At 39.1% G+C, this 24,790-nt stretch overlaps 1 protein-coding gene across 1 annotated transcript in view; it reads left to right on the top strand.

The window, feature by feature from the left end:
• Window positions 1-24,790, top strand: part of RBM18 (RNA binding motif protein 18) — a 311,856-nt gene that overhangs the window by 78,482 nt on the left and 208,584 nt on the right. The window contains exon 4 of the mRNA XM_053695613.1: window positions 23,632-23,718. Within this exon, the coding sequence (XP_053551588.1) occupies window positions 23,632-23,718 (87 nt within the window). The remainder of the gene's footprint in view (window positions 1-23,631; window positions 23,719-24,790) is intronic.

The following is a 24,790-nucleotide window of genomic DNA, read 5'->3' as shown; positions in this document are numbered from 1 at the left end:
TGCTGGGCTCTTTGCCATTTCCTGTTGGGGAAGAGAATATCCCACAAGTAAGGATGACGCCGTGGACCGGACACACCGTTGGAGAAAGTAATTTATCAGGTAAACATAAATTCTGTTTTTTGCCCACAACCATAAACGCTTCATTTGGAGAGGAGTCAACAAGGCCTATGATGAAGGGTACACCATTCCTACTGTGAAACACGGAGGTGGATCGCTGATGTTTTGGGGATGTGTGAGCTACAAAGGCACAGGAAATTTGGTCAGAATTGATGGCAAGATGAATGCAGTATGTTATCAAACAGAACGCCTCATTTTCTATTTTTTGATTAGAGTTTGAACACTGCTGATTTGCATTCTCAATTCCTTGGATATCTTTTTATATCCCTTTCCTGTTTTATACAGTTCAACTACCTTTTCCCACAGATCCTTTGACAATTCTTTTGCTTTCCCATGACTCAGAATCCAGAAACTTCAGTGCAGCACTGGATGAAAGATGCAAGGGTCTGTCAGGAGTCTAGAAACTCATTGACCTTTTATACACACACACTAATTACAAGCAGACAGATCACAGGTGAGGATGGTTACCTTTAATAGCCATTCAAACCCCTTTGTGTCAACTTGTGTGCATGTTATCAGGCCAAAATCACCAGGGTATGTAAACTTTTGATCAGGGTCATTTGGGTAGTTCCTTTTGTCATTATGATTTAAAAAGATTGAACACAGTTGATTGATAATAAATGGCTTCAGCCAAAACTATGAGTGTTTTTTTTTTCTGTTATCATTCATATTTTCTGAAAAATGGCCAAGAAATCATAAATTCTGCCAGGGTATGTAAACTTATGAGAACTGTGTGTGTAAATATATATATATATATATGTATATACAGTATATGTGTGTGTGTGTATATATATATCTCCTGTGAATCTTTCACATGCTCAGTAGGAGCTGGTGCCTCAGAAAGTTTGCATATAAACATTTTGTGCCAATTTAGATAATAGAAATGAATTGGAAAGTGTTTTTAAAATTGCCTTTTCTATCTGAATCATGAAAGTTTAATTTTGACTTGACTGCCCCTTTAAAGATTAAAGGGGCAGTCAAGTCCAAAATAAACTTTCATGATTCAGATAGGGCATGTAATTTTAATCAACTTTTCAAATTTACTTTTATCGCCAATTTTGCTTTGTTCTCTTGGTTTTCTTAGTTGAAAGCTAAACCTAGGTAGGCTCATATGCTAATTTCTTAGAACTTGAAGGACACCTCTTGTAAGAATGCATTTTTACAGCTTTTTTACCACTAGGGGGTGTTAGGATTAGCTCGTGGAGTTATTTATGAGTCAGCACTGATTAGCTAAAATGCAAGTCTGTCAAAAGAACTAAAATAAGAAGGAAGAGAATTTTCAATCCTAGGATTGATGGGTTGTACACCTATATAGCACTCATTCCCTAATTGATAGTGGCAAAATTGGACAAGATGGGTGTATCTTGGGAGGAGGAAGTGCGTGGGGATGTATTAAAATATAACCTTTATTGGTAATTTTTAAAATAAAAAGCAACAAACACAATTGACATACAAACTTTGTTAAACACACAGGCTTGGGTCTGTAAGGGTTTCTTCCGTTGTTCCCGGATTATATAGAGTGGTTATGTCATGTATTGGTGATAGCTTAGCTTATAGTAAGTTTTAGGTCGGGATAATCTCAGTAATTGTGGAATATTTTGATATTCTTAGAGCTTACATTGTATTGGTAACACTGCTTTGTTATAATATTAACTCTATATTTGTATATGTTGTCTGTGACTCACAGTTCAATTCAAATTATAGTATTGGATATATTGGAATAAATATCCATTGGTTTCACCGAAATTAATTCAAAATTTCTGTTAGTGTAGAATTCTTTTCTTATTATATTACATTGGTATATATCTCTGTGTGACAATATCTAGTTTCCTTTACAAATATATTACTTGTGTCATACGTTGTACATATATCTTGATCTGCTTTTGTTGGAAAAATGATATGCTAGGTGCTATTTTTGAATAGGCTTCTAGCTAAGTAAAGACAGACAAAGCTGTCTCTATAAAGTGATAGCACTTGTCAGTCAGTTAACCAGTTAACCTCTGTATAGTCTCGTTTTCGTATTTTAGTGAATACTTATGTCTACAAGAACATTATGCTTATATCACCACAATGGAGTTTGATATGTTGCTAAAATTCAGTTGGATTTATGAGGATTAATGAGATATAGTATAATTATTGTAATAGCAACATGCTTGAGTAACATTTTGATTATATTGAGTTTCATTTATCTACATAAAAAATGTTACTAATATGGTGTTCGTAATTAGATATACAGAGACATCACTTGGCATGCTTTGATCTTGCACTGTTGCGCTTCATACAGATCTAATATTGTTTCTTTAATCCGTATATTTTTTGTTATGACAGAATACTTAGGTAATGTTTCAATTATAGCACATTATATTAGTGTCAGTTAGTATAAATAATGTTAAAAATACATTGTACATGATTTGCTATGCAAAAAAACTGTCGCACTTTTTAATCTTTTACTGCTGAGATTTGAATAATATTGGTAACACGCTATTCGTGATTTGCTACATAGAGATACTGCCTATCATGCATTTATCTTCCTGGCTTTGCTTTAGCGTTAGATATAACATCAGCTTTGTACAACCAATCTTTTGTTACAGTATACGTTCACATAAGAGAGTTGTGATAATATTGTCACCATTGGTCACTAAAGTTATTAATATTGAATTCTTACTGTGTTCAATTCACTTGTAAGAGTTATAGCAGTCACATGCATTTATTAAAGCGCTACTGAAAAATAGCTGTTATTAGTAAATTTACTTCGCTCTACTTGTACTGAATATTAACTGGTTAAATCGTATTACCCAACTAGGCATTTGATGTTTTTAGCGGCATTGTGCTGATAATTAACTGAATATTTGCGGTATTGTATAAGTATTCAAAGCTCCGCATTAGTAACCGCTTACTGAGCCCATGCTGCAAGTGTCAGTTAGGTTTACGTCAATGCTACTGAGTTAACCCCACTCTAAAGTTAGTTAGCTTAATATTGTGCACAACCACAATTGTTTTTTAAGTAATAAAGACCACCATTCCTGCTAATTAAAAAATGCTAAATGGCATTCAACAAACAGTTCCCTAACATGTTTCGCCACTAACGTGGCTTTTTCAAAGGGTACGGCGCGGCCACACAGATGTCTTTTTATTGGCTCGCACTACTCCTCCTATTGGACATTGTTCAACAAATCCGATGATTCATTACAAGGGGCCAATCATTGAATAAGAGACAGCCTATTTGTGTCAAGAAAGGAATTTGATTGGGTACGGCTGCCTTTCCATTCATATGTTATGTGTAGATTTCAGATCTCAATGAAATATTTGGATAGACGAAAATTGTACATTTTTATTCAATGAAAGGGGGAGAACGTGAAGACAAACAAGAACATCAAATATCTGTTGAATTATTCTTAAAAATAAACGTTTCACAGAGAATATTGTTTATGATTATTTTTGGAGTTAGGATTTGCCAAATGACAGCTTGTATTGCTGGCGGAAGGTACACAGGCAAGAATTAATCAATTTTGATTTTTTAATGCAAATAAGGATATGAAAAGCAGAGCAGAAGAGATTTTCTGTTTGGATATGGACATTGTAATGGGTTATAATTTCGAACAAAAATATGTTTCTCTAAAAGAGAGATATGTATACCTGAATAAATTAGGATGAAAAGTATCATGAATGATACTAAACAGATGCAATACAAAAAATATAAACAATAATAACAATAAATAAACAGATGCGTTCTGATAAAGTCTCCATAATTACTTTTGTGTTCCCGCTGTTTAGTGTGTCATTAGATGGTGATGCAAGGGACATACAATAAGTTTTGTTATCCAGAACAGTACAACTGCATACTTAGGTCTTGATGCAGAAAGTACTGTCTAATATCTCTCTTATGGGGTGGTATTATATTGACTAAGGAAGTATACTTTGGAATAAGAGTCTTATTGTATTGACTCTATGTGAATCCAAAAAATTGTTGTGTTAATTTAAAAAACGTGAGGGAGTGATAGCCCTTGAAAATAACAAGTTATAAAAATATTATATTATATTATAGCTTGTTTCTTAAAGTGATGCTGTGCTACATATAGTGTAGGTGAAGATAAATAAAGTGTGAAAACAAATAATACTAGTTCTAGGGTGATAATAAAAGAACAAGTGTATATAAGTGATGAATAATTGAATATCATCATAAGGATGTGTGATTTGGGGCCAGAATACAAGTGACAAATATTAGAGTGTCTGTAGTCACCCTAGAAATAGTATTATTTGTTTTCACACTTTATTTATCTTCACCTACACTATATGTAGCACAGCATTACTTTAAGAAACAAGCTATAATATCAGAATACTTATTATTTTTATAACTTGTTATTTTCAAGGGCTATCACTCCCTCACGTTTTTTAAATTAACACAACAATTTTTTGGATTCACATAGAGTCAATACAATAAGACTCTTATTCCAAAGTATACTTCCTTAGTCAATATAATACCACCCCATAAGAGCGATATTAGATAGTACTTTCTGCATCAAGACCTAAGTATGCAGTTGTACTGTTCTGGATAACAAAACTTATTGTATGTCCCTTGCATCACCATCTAATGACACACTAAACAGCGGGAACACAAAAGTAATTATGGAGACTTTATCAGAACGCATCTGTTTATTTATTGTTATTGTTATTATTTTTTATATTTTTTGTATTGCATCTGTTTAGTATCATTCATGATACTTTTCATCCTAATTTATTCAGGTATACATATCTCTCTTTTAGAGAAACATATTTTCTCTTGTTAAGTGTATCCAGTCCACGGATCATCCATTACTTGTGGGATATTCTCCTTCCCAACAGGAAGTTGCAAGAGGATCACCCACAGCAGAGCTGCTATATAGCTCCTCCCCTCACTGCCATATCCAGTCATTCTCTTGCAACTCTCAACAAAGATGGAGGTAGTAAGAGGAGAGTGGTGTATTATAGTTAGTTTTTTAACTTCAATAAAAAGTTTGTTATTTTTAAATGGTACCGGAGTGTACTGTTTTATCACAGGCAGCATTAGAAGAAGAATCTGCCTGCGTTTTCTATGATCTTAGCAGAAGTAACTAAGATCCACTGCCGTTATCACATATTCTGAGGAGTGAGGTAACTTCAGAGGGGGAATGGCGTGCAGGTTTTCCTGCAATAAGGTATGTGCAGTTAACATATTTCTAGGGATGGAATTTGCTAGAAAAATGCTGCTGATACCGGATTAATGTAAGTTAAGCCTAAATGCAGTGATTTAATAGCGACTGGTATCAGGCTTATTAACAGAGATACATACTCTTATAAAAGTGTAATATAAAACGTTTGCTGGCATGTTAATCGTTTTTATATATGTTTGGTGACAAAACTTATTGGGGCCTAGTTTTTTTCCACATGGCTGCCTTGATTTTTGCCTAGAAACAGTTTCCTGAGGCTTTCCACTGTTGTAATATGAGTGGGAGGGGCCTATTTTAGCGCTTTTCTGCGCAGCTAAAATTACAGACAGAGACACTCAGCTTCCTTCTGCATGATACAGGACATCTCTGAAGGGCTCAAAAGACTTCAAAAGTCGTGTTTGAGGAGGGTAACAACCACAATAGACCTGTGGCAGTTGTTGTGACTGTGTTTAAAAACGTTTTTGTCATTTATTATTCCGTTTTTGGTATTAAGGGGTTAATCATCCATTTGCAAGTGGGTGCAATGCTCTGCTAACTTGTTACATACACTGTAAAAATTTCGTTAGTGTAACTGCCTTTTTCACTGTTATTTCAAATTTTGTCAAAATTTGTTTCTCTTAAAGGCACAGTAACGTTTTTTATATTGCTTGTTAACTTGGTTTAAAGTGTTTTCCAAGCTTGCTAGTCTCATTGCTAGTCTGTATACACATGTCTGACACAGAGGAAACTACTTGTTCATTATGTTTAAAAGCCATGGTGGAGCCCCATAGGAGAATGTGTACTAAATGTATTGATTTCACCTTAAACAGTAAAGATCAGTCTTTATCTATAAAAGAATTGTCACCAGAGGGGTCTGTCGAGGGGGAAGTTATGCCGACTAACTCTCCCCACGTGTCGGACCCTTCGCCTCCCGCTCAAGGGACGCACGCTAATATGGCGCCAAGTACATCAGGGACGCCCATAGCGATTACTTTGCAGGACATGGCTGCAATCATGAATAATACCCTGTCAGATGTATTAGCCAGATTGCCTGAATTGAGAGGCAAGCGTGATAGCTCTGGGGTTAGACGAGATACAGAGCGCGTAGATGCTGTAAGAGCCATGTCTGATACTGCGTCACAATATGCAGAACCTGAGGACGGAGAGCTTCAGTCTGTGGGTGACGTCTCTGAATCGGGGAGACCTGATTCAGAGATTTCTAATTTTAAATTTAAGCTTGAGAACCTCCGTGTATTGCTTGGGGAGGTATTAGCTGCTCTGAATGACTGTGACACAATTGCAGTGCCAGAGAAATTGTGTAGACTGGATAAATACTATGCAGTGCCGGTGAGTACTGATGTTTTTCCAATACCTAAAAGGCTTACAGAAATTATTAGTAAGGAGTGGGATAGACCCGGTGTGCCCTTTTCCCCACCTCCTATATTTAGAAAAATGTTTTCAATAGATGCCACTACACGGGACTTATGGCAGACAGTCCCTAAGGTGGAGGGAGCAGTTTCTATTTTAGCAAAGCGTACCACTATCCCGGTTGAGGACAGTTGTGCTTTTTCAGATCCAATGGATAAAAAATTGGAGGGTTACCTTAAGAAAATGTTTATTCAACAAGGTTTTATTTTACAGCCCCTTGCATGCATTGCGCCTGTCACTGCTGCGGCGGCGTTCTGGTTTGAGGCCCTGGAAGAGGCCATCCATACAGCTCCATTGACTGAAATTATTGACAAGCTTAGAACACTTAAGCTAGCTAACTCATTTGTTTCTGATGCCATTGTTCATTTGACTAAACTAACGGCTAAGAATTCAGGATTCGCCATCCAGGCGCGTAGGGCGCTATGGCTTAAATCCTGGTCAGCTGATGTGACTTCAAAGTCTAAATTACTCAACATTCCTTTCAAGGGGCAGACCTTATTCGGGCCTGGTTTGAAAGAAATTATTGCTGACATTACTGGAGGTAAGGGTCATACCCTTCCTCAGGACAGGGCCAAATCAAGGGCCAAACAGTCTAATTTCCGTGCCTTTCGAAATTTCAAGGCAGGTGCAGCATCAACTCCCTCTGCTTCAAAACAAGAGGGAACTTTTGCTCAATCCAAGCAGGCCTGGAAACCTAACCAGTCCTGGAACAAGGGCAAGCAGGCCAGAAAGCCTGCTGCTGCCTCCAAGACAGCATGAAGGAGCGGCCCCCTATCCGACAACGGATTTAGTAGGGGGCAGACTCTCTCTCTTCGCCCAGGCGTGGGCAAGAGATGTTCAGGATCCCTGGGCGTTGGAGATCTGCATCTCAGACCGCTGCAATTATGCATGCTCAGTCAGTGGAATGGGGATTACACAGATTTGTCCCCTCTACTAAATCTGGATCAGGAAACCAGAGATTCTCTTCTCTGGTGGTTATCTCGGGTCCATCTGTCCAAAGGTATGACCTTTCGCAGACCAGATTGGACCATTGTAACAACAGATGCCAGCCTTCTAGGTTGGGGTGCAGTCTGGAACTCCCTGAAGGCTCAGGGTTCATGGACTCAGGAGGAGAAACTCCTCCCAATAAATATTCTGGAGTTAAGAGCAATATTCAATGCTCTTCAGGCTTGGCCTCAGTTAGCAACACTGAGGTTCATCAGATTTCAGTCGGACAACATCACGACTGTGGCTTACATCAACCATCAAGGGGGAACCAGGAGTTCCCTAGCGATGTCAGAAGTCTCCAAGATAATTCGCTGGGCAGAGACTCACTCTTGCCACCTGTCAGCGATCCATATCCCAGGGGTAGAGAACTGGGAGGCGGATTTTCTAAGTCGTCAGACTTTTCATCCGGGGGAGTGGGAACTCCATCCGGAGGTGTTTGCTCAATTGGTTCTCCGTTGGGGCAAACCAGAACTGGATCTCATGGCGTCTCGCCAGAACGCCAAGCTTCCTTGTTACGGATCCAGGTCCATGTCCAGGGACCCAGAAGCGGCACTGATAGATGCTCTAGCAGCGCCTTGGTTCTTCAACCTGGCTTATGTGTTTCCACCGTTTCCTCTGCTCCCTCGTCTGATTGCCAAAATCAAACAGGAGAGAGCATCGGTGATATTGATAGCGCCCGCGTGGCCACGCAGGACCTGGTATGCAGACCTAGTGGACATGTCATCCTTTCCACCATGGACTCTGCCTCTAAATCAAGACCTTCTAATACAAGGTCCTTTCAATCATCCGAATCTACTTTCTCTGAGACGGACTGCATGGAGATTGAACGCTTGATCCTATCAAAGCGTGGCTTCTCCGAGTCAGTAATTGATACCTTAATGCAGGCACGAAAGCCTGTCACCAGGAAAATTTACCACAAGATATGGCGTAAATATCTTCATTGGTGTGAATCCAAGAATTACTCATGGAGTAGGGTTAGGATTCCTAGGATATTTTCCTTCCTCCAAGAGGGTTTGGACAAAGGATTATCAGCTAGTTCTTTAAAGGGACAGATTTCTGCTCTGTCTATTCTTTTACACAAGCGTCTGGCAGAAGTTCCAGACGTTCAGGCATTTGTCAGGCTTTAGTTAGAATTAAGCCTGTGTTTAAACCTGTTGCTCCTCCATGGAGCTTAAACTTGGTTCTTAAAGTTCTTCAAGGGGTTCCGTTTGAACCCCTTCATTCTATTGATATCAAACTTCTATCATGGAAAGTTCTTTTTCTAATGGCTATTTCCTCGGCTCGAAGAGTCTCAGAGTTATCTGCCTTACATTGTGATTCTCCTTATCTGATCTTTCATTCAGATAAAGTAGTCCTGCGTACAAAACCTGGGTTTTTACCTAAGGTGGTTTCTAACAAGAATATCAATCTAGAGATTGTTGTTCCATCATTATGTCCTAATCCTTCGTCAAAGAAGGAACGTCTTTTGCATAATCTAGACGTAGTCCGTGCCTTGAAGTTTTACTTACAGGCTACTAAAGATTTTCGTCAAACATCTAACCTGTTTGTTGTTTACTCTGGACAGAGGAGAGGTCAAAAGGCCTCGGCAACCTCTCTTTCTTTTTGGCTTCGGAGTATAATCCGTTTAGCCTATGAGACTGCTGGACAGCAGCCCCCTGAAAGGATTACAGCTCATTCTACTAGAGCTGTGGCTTCCACCTGGGCCTTTAAAAATGAGGCTTCTGTTGAACAGATTTGCAAGGCTGCGACTTGGTCTTTGCTTCATACCTTTTCCAAATTTTACAAATTTGATAATTTTGCTTCTTCGGAGGCTGTTTTTGGGAGAAAGGTTCTACAGGCAGTGGTTCCTTCCGTTTAAGTTCCTGCCTTGTCCCTCCCATCATCCGTGTACTTTAGCTTTGGTATTGGTATCCCACAAGTAATGGATGATCCGTGGACTGGATACACTTAACAAGAGAAAACATAATTTATGCTTACCTGATAAATTTATTTCTCTTGTCGTGTATCCAGTCCACGGCCCGCCCTGTCCTTTTAAGGCAGGTCTAAATTTTAAACTACAGTCACCACTGCACCCTATGGTTTCTCCTTTCTCGGCTTGTTTCGGTCGAATGACTGGATATGGCAGTGAGGGGAGGAGCTATATAGCAGCTCTGCTGTGGGTGATCCTCTTGCAACTTCCTGTTGGGAAGGAGAATATCCCACAAGTAATGGATCATCCGTGGACTGGATACACTACAAGAGAAATAAATTTATCAGGTAAGCATAAATTATGTTTTTGTTCGAAATTATAACCCATTACAATGTCCATATCCAAACAGAAAATCTCTTCTGCTCTGCTTTTCATATCCTTATTTGCATTAAAAAATCAAAACTGATTAATTCTTGCCTGTGTACCTTCCGCCAGCAATACAAGCTGTCATTTGGCAAATCCTAACTCCAAAAATAATCATAAACAATATTCTCTGTGAAACGTTTATTTTTAAGAATAATTCAACAGATATTTGATGTTCTTGTTTGTCTTCACGTTCTCCTTCTCCCCCTTTCATTGAATAAAAATGTACAATTTTCGTCTATCCAAATATTTCATTGAGATCTGAAATCTATACATAACATATGAATGGAAAGGCAGCCGTACCCAATCAAATTCCTTTCTTGACACAAATAGGCTGTCTCTTATTCAATGATTGGCCCCTTGTAATGAATCATCGGATTTGCTGAACAATGTCCAATAGGAGGAGTAGTGCGAGCCAATAAAAAGACATCTGTGTGGCCGCGCCGTACCCTTTGAAAAAGCCACGTTAGTGGCGAAACATGTTAGGGAACTGTTTGTTGAATGCCATTTAGCATTTTTTAATTAGCAGGAATGGTGGTCTTTATTACTTAAAAAGCAATTGTGGTTGTGCACAATATTAAGCTAACTAACTTTAGAGTGGGGTTAACTCAGTAGCATTGACGTAAACCTAACTGACACTTGCAGCATGGGCTCAGTAAGCGGTTACTAATGCGGAGCTTTGAATACTTATACAATACCGCAAATATTCAGTTAATTATCAGCACAATGCCGCTAAAAACATCAAATGCCTAGTTGGGTAATACGATTTAACCAGTTAATATTCAGTACAAGTAGAGCGAAGTAAATTTACTAATAACAGCTATTTTTCAGTAGCGCTTTAATAAATGCATGTGACTGCTATAACTCTTACAAGTGAATTGAACACAGTAAGAATTCAATATTAATAACTTTAGTGACCAATGGTGACAATATTATCACAACTCTCTTATGTGAACGTATACTGTAACAAAAGATTGGTTGTACAAAGCTGATGTTATATCTAACGCTAAAGCAAAGCCAGGAAGATAAATGCATGATAGGCAGTATCTCTATGTAGCAAATCACGAATAGCGTGTTACCAATATTATTCAAATCTCAGCAGTAAAAGACTAAAAAGTACGACAAACAGTTTTTTTGCATAGCAAATCATGTACAATGTATTTTTAACATTATTTATACTAACTGACACTAATATAATGTGCTATAATTGAAACATTACCTAAGTATTCTGTCATAACAAAAAATTTACGAATTGAAGAAACAATATTAGATCTGTATGAAGCGCAACAGTGCAAGATCAAAGCATGCCAAGTGATGTCTCTGTATATCTAATTACGAACACCATATTAGTAACATTTTTTATGTAGATAAATGAAACTCAATATAATCAAAATGTTACTCAAGCATGTTGCTATTACAATAATTATACTATATCTCATTAATCCTCATAAATCCAACTGAATTTTAGCAACATATCAAACTCCATTGTGGTGATATAAGCATAATGTTCTTGTAGACATAAGTATTCACTAAAATACGAAAACGAGACTATACAGAGGTTAACTGGTTAACTGACTGACAAGTGCTATCACTTTATAGAGACAGCTTTGTCTGTCTTTACTTAGCTAGAAGCCTATTCAAAAATAGCACCTAGCATATCATTTTTCCAACAAAAGCAGATCAAGATATATGTACAACGTATGACACAAGTAATATATTTGTAAAGGAAACTAGATATTGTCACACAGAGATATATACCAATGTAATATAATAAGAAAAGAATTCTACACTAACAGAAATTTTGAATTAATTTCGGTGAAACCAATGGATATTTATTCCAATATATCCAATACTATAATTTGAATTGAACTGTGAGTCACAGACAACATATACAAATATAGAGTTAATATTATAACAAAGCAGTGTTACCAATACAATGTAAGCTCTAAGAATATCAAAATATTCCACAATTACTGAGATTATCCCGACCTAAAACTTACTATAAGCTAAGCTATCACCAATACATGACATAACCACTCTATATAATCCGGGAACAACGGAAGAAACCCTTACAGACCCAAGCCTGTGTTTTTAACAAAGTTTGTATGTCAATTGTGTTTGTTGCTTTTTATTTTAAAAATTACCAATAAAGGTTATATTTTATTTTAAATAATTTTTTTATTGAGGTTTTTGGAAACAGTGACAATAGTAACTTAACATGCATCAGTGTACAAATACATAATTGTGCTTACGAGTCAGACAAAGAGAACAGCATTACTACAGATATAGATAATACAGACCAGTTAGGCGTAAATGATTACCACATAGGAAAGCAAATGTCATCACACCGGTATGCATACTTAACATAAGGAGTTAGAGCTATTTTGCGTATATATAGAGAAGTGGCAGACTGTGGTAGCGATTATATAATGCAAATGTCTGAAAAACGAACCTCTTTTTTCTTGTATATAATAGAAATGATTCCCTGTTTAGTTCTAGTGGTCACTTTTGGACCTGAGAAATCAAATAAGAGGCGACAAGGGAAATTGTTTTTTTTTTTGCATGGCCACTTATGGGCCTAGTAAGGGGAGAGGAAATTCAGCGGGTGAGCACCGCTATACGTACAAGGGAAAGGGTGGAGGGCGGAGCCATATATATATAGCTAATTTAAGAAACATGGCGGAATCTCTAAAGTTAGTTAACTGTGGGATAAAATGACACTACTAGTTGTATAGTATTTGACAGCATGACACACATATGAACATGGGAGAGGATATGCAAACTTTGTATAGATAGAACATCTAACTCATATGGAAAAAAGAATGTATATAACATAGACAAGCAATTAACCCCAAACATCAAGTTAGTAAACTTGGAGTACATTAATAGTATGCTCAGCAGAGGGGCGGAAAATAGTGCTCTAACATACAGTATATGCGCAAGATGCGTGGTTGAGAGATTTCGATTACACAAAAAAAAAAAAAAAAACATGTAATGGCGATAAACATAACTTTAAACCCCTAAGATAAGACAAAATAAGCTGGCGTAACATTCAACACCAGTCACTCAGAGGAAACATATAAGTGTAGACCCCAAATCTATGCTTGTATGTGCAGTCTATAGTAGAAGTATTCACTTCAAATCGGTAAGTTGTGGATATGATACGGGGGTACAGACAACAGAACTATATATTATTGGTGTGCTAAAGCAAATTTGGATAGACCCTGTAGGAATCTGCATAGAAAAGCCTCATAGAACTGTAAAGTCTTTCTCAACATGAGGGGCAAATCCATAGCACAGCATTCTATGTTAATGTAAAAAGCCCTAAAATATAGTTTGCAGACTAGGCTTGTAGCCTCTATACAGGAATAGAAATTTTTGAACTCTCACAAGCTCAACATGAGTGGTGGGGGTTAAGCGGTCAGGTAGAAGCCTTCCATCCTACACCAACATAATAGAATATCATACTTTTAGCGAGATTTACACAGGGTGGAGACTGTTAGGGCCTGTTAAGTGGGATATGGTAGTACTCCCTCTGTACACTTAAATAGATATGTACATACTAATAAAACACAAACAATGTAGAAATAATACAGATAATACTTTAGTTCTCTGCTAGGAGTTTAGGCATTTAAGGACACCTGAAGTTAATATATATATGACTGTGCACAAAAAATGTCATCCATTTTTGTTGTATTATGAGCTTAGAAATGTTATCCACACCGCACAAACTACAGAACATGTTCACATAGGATCAGCCGAGACATATCAGTCCAGTTACCAGCAATGTTTACACGAATACATAGATAAAACAAATGTAAATATAGAGGGTGTGAGCAACATAAAACAATTTATATAGCTAATCTAACAAGCATGTTACACTTTACACACTAATAAGTGTATTAACTGTAATTTAAACTGGACGTGCGTGATGTGTAAATTTTAAAGCTCAGCAAGAATAATGCACACAGACAAGGGATATAAAATAGCAAGTGACATAGCAAATAATGCAAAACTGTATATAGCTGCTTTAGCATAGACTTGACCAGCATGTAACAGCATGTAAATTAAACAAACCATAAGTTAGGAACACATATATGCTTGTTAAGCCAAAATTATGAAAGATAGGTGGAAAACTAATTATGATTAGTTGGATCACAAAGTGTCAGTCATATGAGCATAACATATTCGAGTCATACAAAATAGGGGACATAGGAGCCAGAGTCTTCCAGTCTATATATGTATAAGCGACAGACGCCATGAGAGTGCTAAAGAGAATATTAACGCATTCTCTGGAGCTTCCAGGAATAACTCAGTAGATCATCCTATACCTGTTTTCTTCATTTTTTTGTCCTGGAGATGAAAAAGCAGGTCTCTTAGTGACCAGGGCACATCGACCCCAATGTCCGGGTGAGAATAGACAGTGCCTACTGGCTGAAGGCAAAAGGACTCCCATTCTGGGCAAGCACCGGTAAGACTCTGTACCCCAAAAGCACGTACAGGGCTCAGCAAAGGCAAAACATCAGGCTTCCACATCAAGCCCCAAGGGAGTGCCGCAAGTGGAGGAGCCGGGTCACTATTATGGCAAGTGATCCGCTCGCCGCTGTCAGGACACATGTTGTGCGACTCCATCGCTGTGAGAGAAGGTTGGAGCTCAGTAAACCAGAGGACCTCAGTGTTCGGTAGAGCCTGCTCTGTTAGTGTAACTTTGCTCAATGCAGGATTTGTGCAGCCATTGAAGAGCGGGTTGTAGCAGCCATTGTTATTTATGATAGGCAGTGAAGGCTGGTGTTGTTGTGGCGATATCCTCGGCAGGCCTTCTAGTGGTAACGTTATCTGCGTATCTCCAGGCCTTTTGCTAATCAGTATGTTGCAAGCCCATCCTCTTGATGGCGTTTCTAAGGATTCTAGTATTTCAGAAAAATAGCGTTCCATCTTGCAGTTCAAACTCTGCAGCATGGCAGACAATATCTCATAGTCTTCCCCCATTTGAAGGGTAATCACAGGGTTCTTCTTGTAGAGACTGAGACTGGCAATGTTAGTAGCAGGCCCACTAATTCTGCCGCACACAGCTCAAAGGCTCCCTTCTGAAGGAGTAGCTAAGTATTGGATTAGCTGGATAATTCTTATAACAATGATCCCTTAGTTATTGATCAATTAGTGGTGATAAAAAAAAGAGATAAATGGAACTATTGCTAAAAATAAGGATATTTATCATTCAAGGCCTAGGAGCTAAAGAGATATACTTCTGCAAGCTTTGGCTGTTGGCTCCGCCCCCCATAAAGGTTATATTTTAATACATCCCCACGCACTTCCTCCTCCCAAGATACACCCATCTTGTCCAATTTTGCCACTATCAATTAGGGAATGAGTGCTATATAGGTGTACAACCCATCAATCTTAGGATTGAAAATTCTCGGTCTACATAACAAGTACACAGCACCTCAGCCGTTTCTCAATACAATAAATCTGGACTATAGATAGATTTATACATATATCATACTCATAGATCCAGAGATCAACAGGCTACCCTAAGTTGTAAATTTGTGCAGTGCCATTAGTACCTCGTTTCTCTAGTAAGGTGTATCCAGTCCACGGATCATCCATTACTTATGGGATATTCTCACTCCCAACAGGAAGTTGCAAGAGGACCCACAGCAAAGCTGTTATATAGCTCCTCCCCTCACTACCATATCCAGTCATTCTCTTGCAACTCTCAACGCGCATGGAGGTAGTAAGAGGAGAGTGGTGAAAAATAGTTAGTTTATTAACTTCAATCAAAAGTTTGTTATTTTAAATAGTACTGGAGTTGTGCTATTTTTTCTCAGGCAAAGATAGAAGAAGAATTTGCCTGAGTTTTTCTATGATCTTAGCAGGTTGTAACTAAGATCCATTGCTGTTCTCACACATGTCTGAGGAGTGAGGTAACTTCAGAGGGAGAATGGCGTGCAGTTTATTCTGCTATCAGGTATGTGCAGTTATGATTTTTTCTAGGATTGGAAATGCTAGAAAATGCTGCTGAATCCTGATAAATGTAAGTTAAGCCTGAATACAGTGATTTAATAACGACTGGTATCATGCTTACTCTCAGGGGTAATACCCTTATAGATATGCTATATAAAACGTTTGCTGGCATGTTTAATCGTTTTTTATATATGCTTGGTGATAAAAACTTATTGGGTCCTAGTTTTTTCCACATGGCTGGCTGTATTTTTGCCTAGAAACAGTTTCCTGAGGCTTTCCACTGTTGTGATATGAGTGGGAGGGGCCTATTTTAGTGCTTTTTTTGCACAGTTAAAATTACAGACTGAGACATCCAGTTTTCCTCAGGAGTCCCCTGAATGCTACAGGACATCTCTAAAGAGCCTAAAATCGTTTATTGGGGAAGGTAGGAGCCACAGTAAAGCTGTGGCACTTTGCTGGGACTGTTAAAAAAAAGTCTGTCGTTTTTTTGATCCGTTTTTTGAACTAAGGGGTTAATCATCCATTTGCAAGTGGGTGCAATGCTGTGTTAGCCTATTACATACACTGTAAAAATTTTGTTTGTGTAACTGCCTTTTTTCATTGTTTTTCAAATTTTGATAAAATTTGTTTTCTCTTACAGGCACAGTACCGTTTTTTTGTATTGCTTGTTAACTTGAATAAAAGTATTTTCCAAGCTTGCTAGTCTCATTGATAGTCTGTATAAACATGTCTGACATAGAGGAAACTCCTTGTTCATTATGTTTAAAGGCCATGGTGGAACCCCCTCTTAGAATGTGTACCAATTGTACTGACTTCACTCTAAGTAATAAAGATCATATTATGCCTTTAAAAAATGTATCACCAGAGGAATCTAACGAGGGGGAAGTTATGCCGACTAACTCTCCCCACGTGTCAGATTCTTTGACTCACGCTCAAGGGACTCACGCTGAAATGGCGCCAAGTACATCAAGGGCACCCATAGCGTTTACTTTACAAGACATGGCGGCGGTCATGGATAATACACTGTCAGCGGTATTAGCCAGACTACCTGAATTTAGAGGAAAGCGAGATAACTCTGGGGTTAGACTAAATACAGAGCTTACTAACGCTTCAAGAGCCATGTCTGATACTTCCTCACAATATGCTGAAGCTGAAGAAGGGGAACTTCAGTCTGTGGGTGATGTTTCTGATTCAGGGAGAATCCCTGATTCTGATATTTCTACATTTAAATTTAAGCTTGAACACCTCCGTGTATTACTTAAAGAGGTTTTAGCTGCTCTGAATGACTGACTTAATTGCAGTGCCAGAGAAATTGTGTAGATTGGATAAATACTATGCAGTGCCGGTGTGTACTGATGTTTTTCCAATACCTAAAAGGTTTACAGAAATTATTAATAAGGAGTGGGATAGACCTGGTGTGCCGTTTCCCCCCCCCCCCTCCTATTTTTAGAAAAATGTTTCAGATTGACGCCACCACACGGGACTTATGGCAGACAGTCCCTAAGGTGGAGGGAGCAGTTTCTACTTTAGCAAAGCGTACTACTATCCCTGTAGAGGACAGTTGTGCTTTTGCAGATCCAATGGATAAAAAATTAGAAGGTTACCTTAAGAAAATATTTTGTCAACAAGGTTTTATCCTACAGCCCCTTGCATGCATTGCCCCTGTCACTGCTGCGGCGGCGTTCTGGTTTGAGTCTCTGGAAGAGGCCTTACAGGTAGCGACTCCATTGGATGACATACTTGGCAAACTTAGGGCACTTAAGCTAGCCAATTCTTTTGTCTCTGATGCCATTGTTCATTTAACTAAACTAACGGCTAAGAATTCTGGTTTTGCTATACAGGCGCGCAGAGCGCTATGGCTTAAATCATGGTCAGCTGACGTGACTTCAAAATCCAAGCTGCTTAACATTCCCTTCAAGGGGCAGACCTTATTCGGGCCTGGTTTGAAGGAGATTATTGCTGATATTACTGGGGGTAAAGGTCATGCCCTTCCTCAGGACAGGTCCAAATCCAGGGCCAAACAGTCTAATTTTCGTGCCTTTCGAAACTTCAAGGCAAGTACAGCATCAACCTCCTCTAATGCAAGACAAGAGGGAACTGTTGCTCAGTCCAAGGCGGTCTGGAGGCCAAACCAGACCTGGAACAAAGGTAAGCAGGCTAAAAAAACTGCTGCTGCCTCTAAGACAGCATGAAGGAACGGCCCCCTGTCCGGTAACGGACCTAGTGGGGGGCAGACTTTCTCTCTTTGCCCAGGCGTGGGCAAGAGATGTTCAGGATCCCTGGGCGTTGGAAATTATATCCCAGGGGTATCTTCTGGACTTCAAAGCTTCTCCCCCCATAGGGAGATTTCACCTTTCACAATTATCTGCAAACCAGATAAAGAGAGAGGCACTCTTACACTGTGTAAGAGACCTCCTAGTTATGGGAGTGATCCATCCAGTTCCAAAAGAGGAACAGGGACAGGGTTTTTACTCAAATCTGTTTGTGGTTCCCAAGAAAGAGGGAACATTCAGACCAATTCTGGATCTAAAGATCTTAAACAAATTCCTCAGAGTTCCATCATTCAAGATGGAAACTATTCGTACCATCCTACCTATGATCCAGGAGGGTCAATATATGACTACAGTGGATCTAAAGGATGCTTACCTTCACATTCCGATACACAAAGATCATCATCGGTTTCTCAGGTTTGCCTTTCTAGACAGGCATTACCAGTTTGTAGCTCTTCCTTTTGGATTAGCTACAGCCCCAAGAATCTTCACGAAGGTTCTAGGGTCCCTTCTGGTGGTCCTAAGGCCGCGGGGCATAGCAGTAGCCCCTTATTTAGACGACATCCTGATACAGGCGTCAAACTTCCAAATTGCCAGATCTCATACAGACATAGTACTGGCATTTCTGAGGTCGCATGGGTGGAAAGTGAACGAGGAAAAGAGTTCTCTATCCCCACTCACAAGAGTTTCCTTTCTAGGAACTCTGATAGATTCTGTAGAAATGAAGGTTTACCTGACAGAGTCCAGGTTATCAAAGCTTCTAAGTTCCTGCCGGTTTCTTCATTCCATTCCGCGCCCTTCAGTGGCTCAGTGTATGGAAGTAATCGGCTTAATGGTAGCGGCAATGGACATAGTGCCGTTTGCCCGCTTACATCTCAGACTGCTACAACTATGCATGCTCAGTCAGTGGAATGGGGATTACACAGATTTGTCTCCTCAACTGAATCTTGACCAAGTGACCATGGATTCTCTTCTCTGGTGGCTATCTCGAGTCCATCTGTCCAAAGGTATGACCTTTCGCAGGCCAGATTGGACAATTGTAACAACAGATGCCAGCCTTCTAGGTTGGGGTGCAGTCTGGAACTCCCTGAAGGCTCAGGGATTGTGGACTCAGGAGGAGTCTCTCCTTCCAATAAATATTTTGGAGCTAAGAGCGATATTCAATGCTCTTCAGGCTTGGCCTCAGTTGGCAACTCTGAGGTACATCAGATTTCAGTCGGACAACATCACGTCTGTGGCTTACATCAACCATCAAGGGGGAACAAGAAGTTCCCAAGCGATGTTGGAAGTTTCAAAGCTTATTCATTGGGCAGAGGTACACTCTTGCCATCTATCAGCTATCCATATCCCAGGTGTAGAGAACTGGGAGGCGGATTTTCTAAGTCAACAGATTTTTCATCCGGGGGAGTGGGAGCTCCATCCGGAGGTGTTTGCACAAGTGATTCATCGCTGGGGCAAACCAGAACTGGATCTCATGGCGTCTCGACAGAACGCCAAGCTTCCTTGTTACGGATCCAGGTCCAGGGACCCCAGAGCAACGCTGATAGACGCTCTAGCAGCGCCCTGGTCGTTCAACCTGGCTTATGTGTTTCCACCGTTTCCTCTGCTCCCTCGTCTGATTGCCAAGATCAAGCAGGAGAGAGCATCAGTGATTCTAATAGCGCCTGCGTGGCCACGCAGGACCTGGTATGCAGATCTAGTGGGCATGTCATCATTGCCACCATGGACTCTGCCTCTGAGACAGGACCTTCTACTTCAGGGTCCCTTCCTCCATCCAAATCTAATTTCTCTGAGACTGACTGCCTGGAGATTGAACGCTTGATTTTATCAAAGCGTGGCTTCTCCGAGTCAGTCATTGATACCTTAATACAGGCACGAAAGCCTGTCACTAGGATAATTTACCATAAGATATGGCGTAAATATCTTTATTGGTGCGAATCCAAGGGTTACTCATGGAGTAAGGTCAGGATTCCCAGGATATTATCCTTTCTCCAAGAAGGCTTGGAAAAGGGTTTGTCAGCTAGTTCCTTAAAGGGGCAGATTTCTGCTCTGTCTATTCTTTTGCACAAGTGTCTGGCAGATGTTCCAGACGTTCAGGCTTTTTGTCAGGCTTTAGTCAGAATCAAGCCTGTGTTCAAACCTGTTGCTCCACCATGGAGCTTAAATTTGGTTCTTAAGGTTCTTCAAGGAGTTCCGTTTGAACCTCTTCATTCCATAGATATAAAACTTTTATCTTGGAAAGTCCTTTTTTTGGTAGCTATTTCCTCGGCTCGTAGAGTATCTGAGCTATCTGCCTTACAATTTGATTCTCCTTATCTGATTTTTCATTCTGATAAGGTAGTTCTACGTACCAAGCTTGGGTTTTTGCCTAAGGTGGTATCTAACAAGAATATCAATCAAGAGATTGTTGTTCCATCCTTGTGTCCCAATCCTTCTTCAAAGAAGGAACGTCTATTACACAATCTGGACGTGGTTCGTGCTTTAAAGTTTTACTTACAAGCTACTAAAGATTTTCGACAAACATCTGCTTTGTTTGTTGTTTACTCTGGACAGAGGAGAGGTCAAAAGGCTTCGGCAACCTCTCTTTCTTTTTGGCTAAGAAGCATAATACGCTTAGCCTATGAGACTGCTGGACAGCAGCCCCCTGAAAGGATTGCAGCTCATTCTACTAGAGCTGTGGCTTCCACTTGGGCCTTTAAAAATTAGGCTTCTGTTGAATAGATTTGCAATGCGGCGACTTGGTCTTCGCTTCATACTTTTTCAAAATTCTACAAATTTGATACTTTTGCTTCTTCGGAGGCTATTTTTGGGAGAAAGGTTTTACAGGCAGTGGTACCTTCCGTTTAAGTACCTACCTTGTCCCTCCCTTCATCTGTGTACTTTAGCTTTGGTATTGGTATCCCATAAGTAATGGATGATCCGTGGACTGGATACACCTTACTAGAGAAAACACAATTTATGCTTACCTGATAAATTTATTTCTCTAGTGGTGTATCCAGTCCACGGCCCGCCCTGTCATTTTAAGGCAGGTTATTTTTAAATTTAAACTACAGTCACCACTGCACCCTATGGTTTCTCCTTTTTCTGCTTGTTTTCGGTCGAATGACTGGATATGGTAGTGAGGGGAGGAGCTATATAACAGCTTTGCTGTGGGTCCTCTTGCAACTTCCTGTTGGGAGTGAGAATATCCCATAAGTAATGGATGATCCGTGGACTGGATACACCACTAGAGAAATAAATTTATCAGGTAAGCATAAATTGTGTTTTTTCTTTGTAAAATAAGAAGGCAGTCTGTAGAGGCTTAGATACAAGGTAATCACAGAGGTAAACAAGTATATTATTATAACTGAAATAAGGAGCAGTCTGCAGAGGCTTAGATTCAATATAATTACAGAGGTAAAAAGTATATTAATATAACTGAGATAAGGAGCAGTCTGCAGAGGCTTAGATACAAGGTAATTACAGAGGTAAAAAGTATATTAATATAACTGAGATAAGGAGCAGTCTGCAGAGGCTTAGATACAAGGTAATCACAGAGGTAAAAATTATATTAATATAACTGAAATAAGGAGCAGTCAGCAGAGGCTTAGATACAAGGTAATCACAGAGGTAAAAAAGTATATTAATATAGCTGAGATAAGGAGCAGTCTGCAGAGGCTTAGATACAGGGTAATTACAGAGGTAAAAAGTATATTAATATAACTGAGATAAGGAGCAGTCTGCAGAGGCTTAGATACAAGGTAATCACAGAGGTAAAAATTATATTAATATAACTGAAATAAGGAGCAGTCAGCAGAGGCTTAGATACAAGGTAATCACAGAGGTAAAAAAGTATATTATTATAACTGAAATAAGGAGCAGTCAGCAGAGGCTTAGATACAGGGTAATCACAGAGGTAAAAAGTATATTAATATAACTGAGATAAGGGGCAGTCTGCAGAGGCTTAGATACAAGGTAATCACAGAGGTAAAAAGTATATTAATATAACTGAAATAAGGAGCAGTCTGCAGAAGCTTAGATGCAGAGTAATCACAGAGGTAAAAAGTATATTAATATAACTGAGATAAGGAACAGTCTGCAGAGGCTTAGATACAGGGTAATCACAGAGGTAAAAAGTATATTAATATAACTGAGATAAGGAGCAGTCTGCAGAGGCTTAGATACAATGTAATTACAGAGGTAAAAAGTATATTAATATAACTGAGATAAGGGGCCATCTGAAGAAGATTAGCTACAAGGTAATCACAGAGGTAAAAAGTATATTAATATAACTGAGATAAGGAGCAGTCTGCAGAGGCTTAGATACAAGGTAATCACAGAGGTAAAAAGTATATTAATATAACTGAGATAAGGGGCCATCTGAAGAAGATTAGCTACAAGGTAATCACAGAGGTAAAAAGTATATTAATATAACTGAGATAAGGAGCAGCCTGCAGAGGCTTAAATACAAGGTAATCACAGAGGTAAAAATTATATTAATATAACTGAGATAAGGAGCAGTCTGCAGAGGCTTAGCTATAAGGTAATCACAGAGGTAAAAAGTATATTAATATAACTGAGATAAGGAGCAGCCTGCAGAGGCTTAAATGCAAGGTAATCACAGAGGTTAAAGGTGTATTAATATAACTGAGATAAGGGGCCGTCTGAAGAAGCTTAGCTACAAGGTAATCACAGAGGTGAAAAGAATATTAATATAACTGAGATAAGGGGCAGTCTGCAGAGGATTAAATACAGGGTAATCACAGAGGTAAAAAGTATAATAATATAACTGAGATAAGGGGCAGTCTGCAGAGGCTTAGATACACGGTAATCACAGAGGTAAAAAGTATATTAATATAACTGAGATAAGGGGCAGTCTGCAGAGGCTTAGATACAAGGTAATCACAGAGGTAAAAAGTATATTACTATAACTGAGATAAGGGGCCGTCTGAATAAGCTTAGCTACAAGCTAATCACAGAGGTAAAAAGTATATTAATATAACTGAGATAATGGGCAGTCTGCAGAGGATTAAATACAGGGTAATCACAGAGGTAAAAAGTATATTAATATAACTGTTAGTTATGCAAAACTGGGGAATGGGTAATAAAGGGATTATCTATCTTTTTAAACAACAATAATTCTGGTGTTAACTGTCCCTTTAATTTAGACTTTTTGGTTCATTAAAATTAAAACTTTGAGTATCGATTTATGTAAGAAAAATACTACTGAGGCAAAGGTCAGTCTGCATATTATACCACTGTGATGAAATAATAGAAATTTACCACCTACCTGTTTAGGGAGTAAGTACAAACATCATTACTTATATGAGCTGTAATGAACTATATATTTGTATTCTTTGTGTAGCACTAAACAGTTTTGTTGTAATAGGAAGCAGAACTTGCCATCCAGCGCCTGAACGGCAAAATGGCCCTGTCTAAGAAACTGGTGGTCAGATGGGCACATGCACAAATCAAGGTAAGCTTCGTTCTCTGTCCCCAGTAATACACAAATCAATAAAAATACAGTTGTGAATATGGTTATGTTTTGTACAATCAGAAAGAGAATCCGTATGCCAGGAACAAACAGCACCATCAATAACTTGTTCTATGGTCCGCTTAGCACCTGGGTGTAGCTTCTTTTAGCCCAATTGTGCTTTTCACAGAGGAGAACTTTCCTGAAGTATATCAGTCTGATCCGGTCTAGTGAGGTCAGTCCAGCCCGAAATACGAGGCAATCCTCCTCTGAACAAGGAACATGACAACCCCAGACGATCATTTCTACCTTCATTGGGCCTCATCAGTGAGGTGCAGCCATATCCCTCTAAGCACATTGGACAAGCAGTCCATGTCTGGTTTCTCCCATCACCCTTAGGGAGACTTTCCCCAGGGTTTGTAGTCTAAATTCAAATGGACATTTCAGTACAATAATATATATATTTTTTGTCAGAGCATTTTCTTTATGTGCTACTTTTCCACTCCAGATAAGGACACATCTGGTAACCCAATCAAAAGCAGGCATACATGCGTATACACCAGTCACTGGCTGTATCCTCACCTGCAGCAGAATGTGTGTCTTCCAGGAAAGTAACTTTAAAATGTTTTTTGACGTAAACTCATAGTAGAAGGAATTTCTTTATAAATAAAGTAATTACCCTATAATGAGCCTTTAGTTACTTGTGTGTTAGTTGGTGAGGGTATACAAGGTAATATCTAACAGAATTTATAACAAAATAATTTGTCAACTCCACAAATGAAGCTTCATTTCCAAAGCTAGCTGACTGGATCTATTAATGTCTGAGACCAGAATATTTGACAAAATGTGCTTTTAATGTACACAGTAAGCGGCGTGTGGAAAAATTCCAAAATGTCAAGGGGTAAAAAATGTCTCACTGCCTTGGCAAACAGGCGTTTTTTGTGTCTAAAGTTTTCTCACAGGCCTCACAGTATTCTCTAAGCATTTTACACTTGTAGTCTCACAAAATGTAAGCTGGTGAGATTGTCTTATTGCACTGGTAGACAAAGATGTATGCGAATGTAAGCTGGTGAGA

This window comes from Bombina bombina, chromosome 12, assembly GCF_027579735.1.
Source record: "Bombina bombina isolate aBomBom1 chromosome 12, aBomBom1.pri, whole genome shotgun sequence".
NCBI classification, from domain to species: domain Eukaryota; kingdom Metazoa; phylum Chordata; class Amphibia; order Anura; family Bombinatoridae; genus Bombina; species Bombina bombina.
This window is presented reverse-complemented; position numbering and strand designations above follow the sequence as displayed.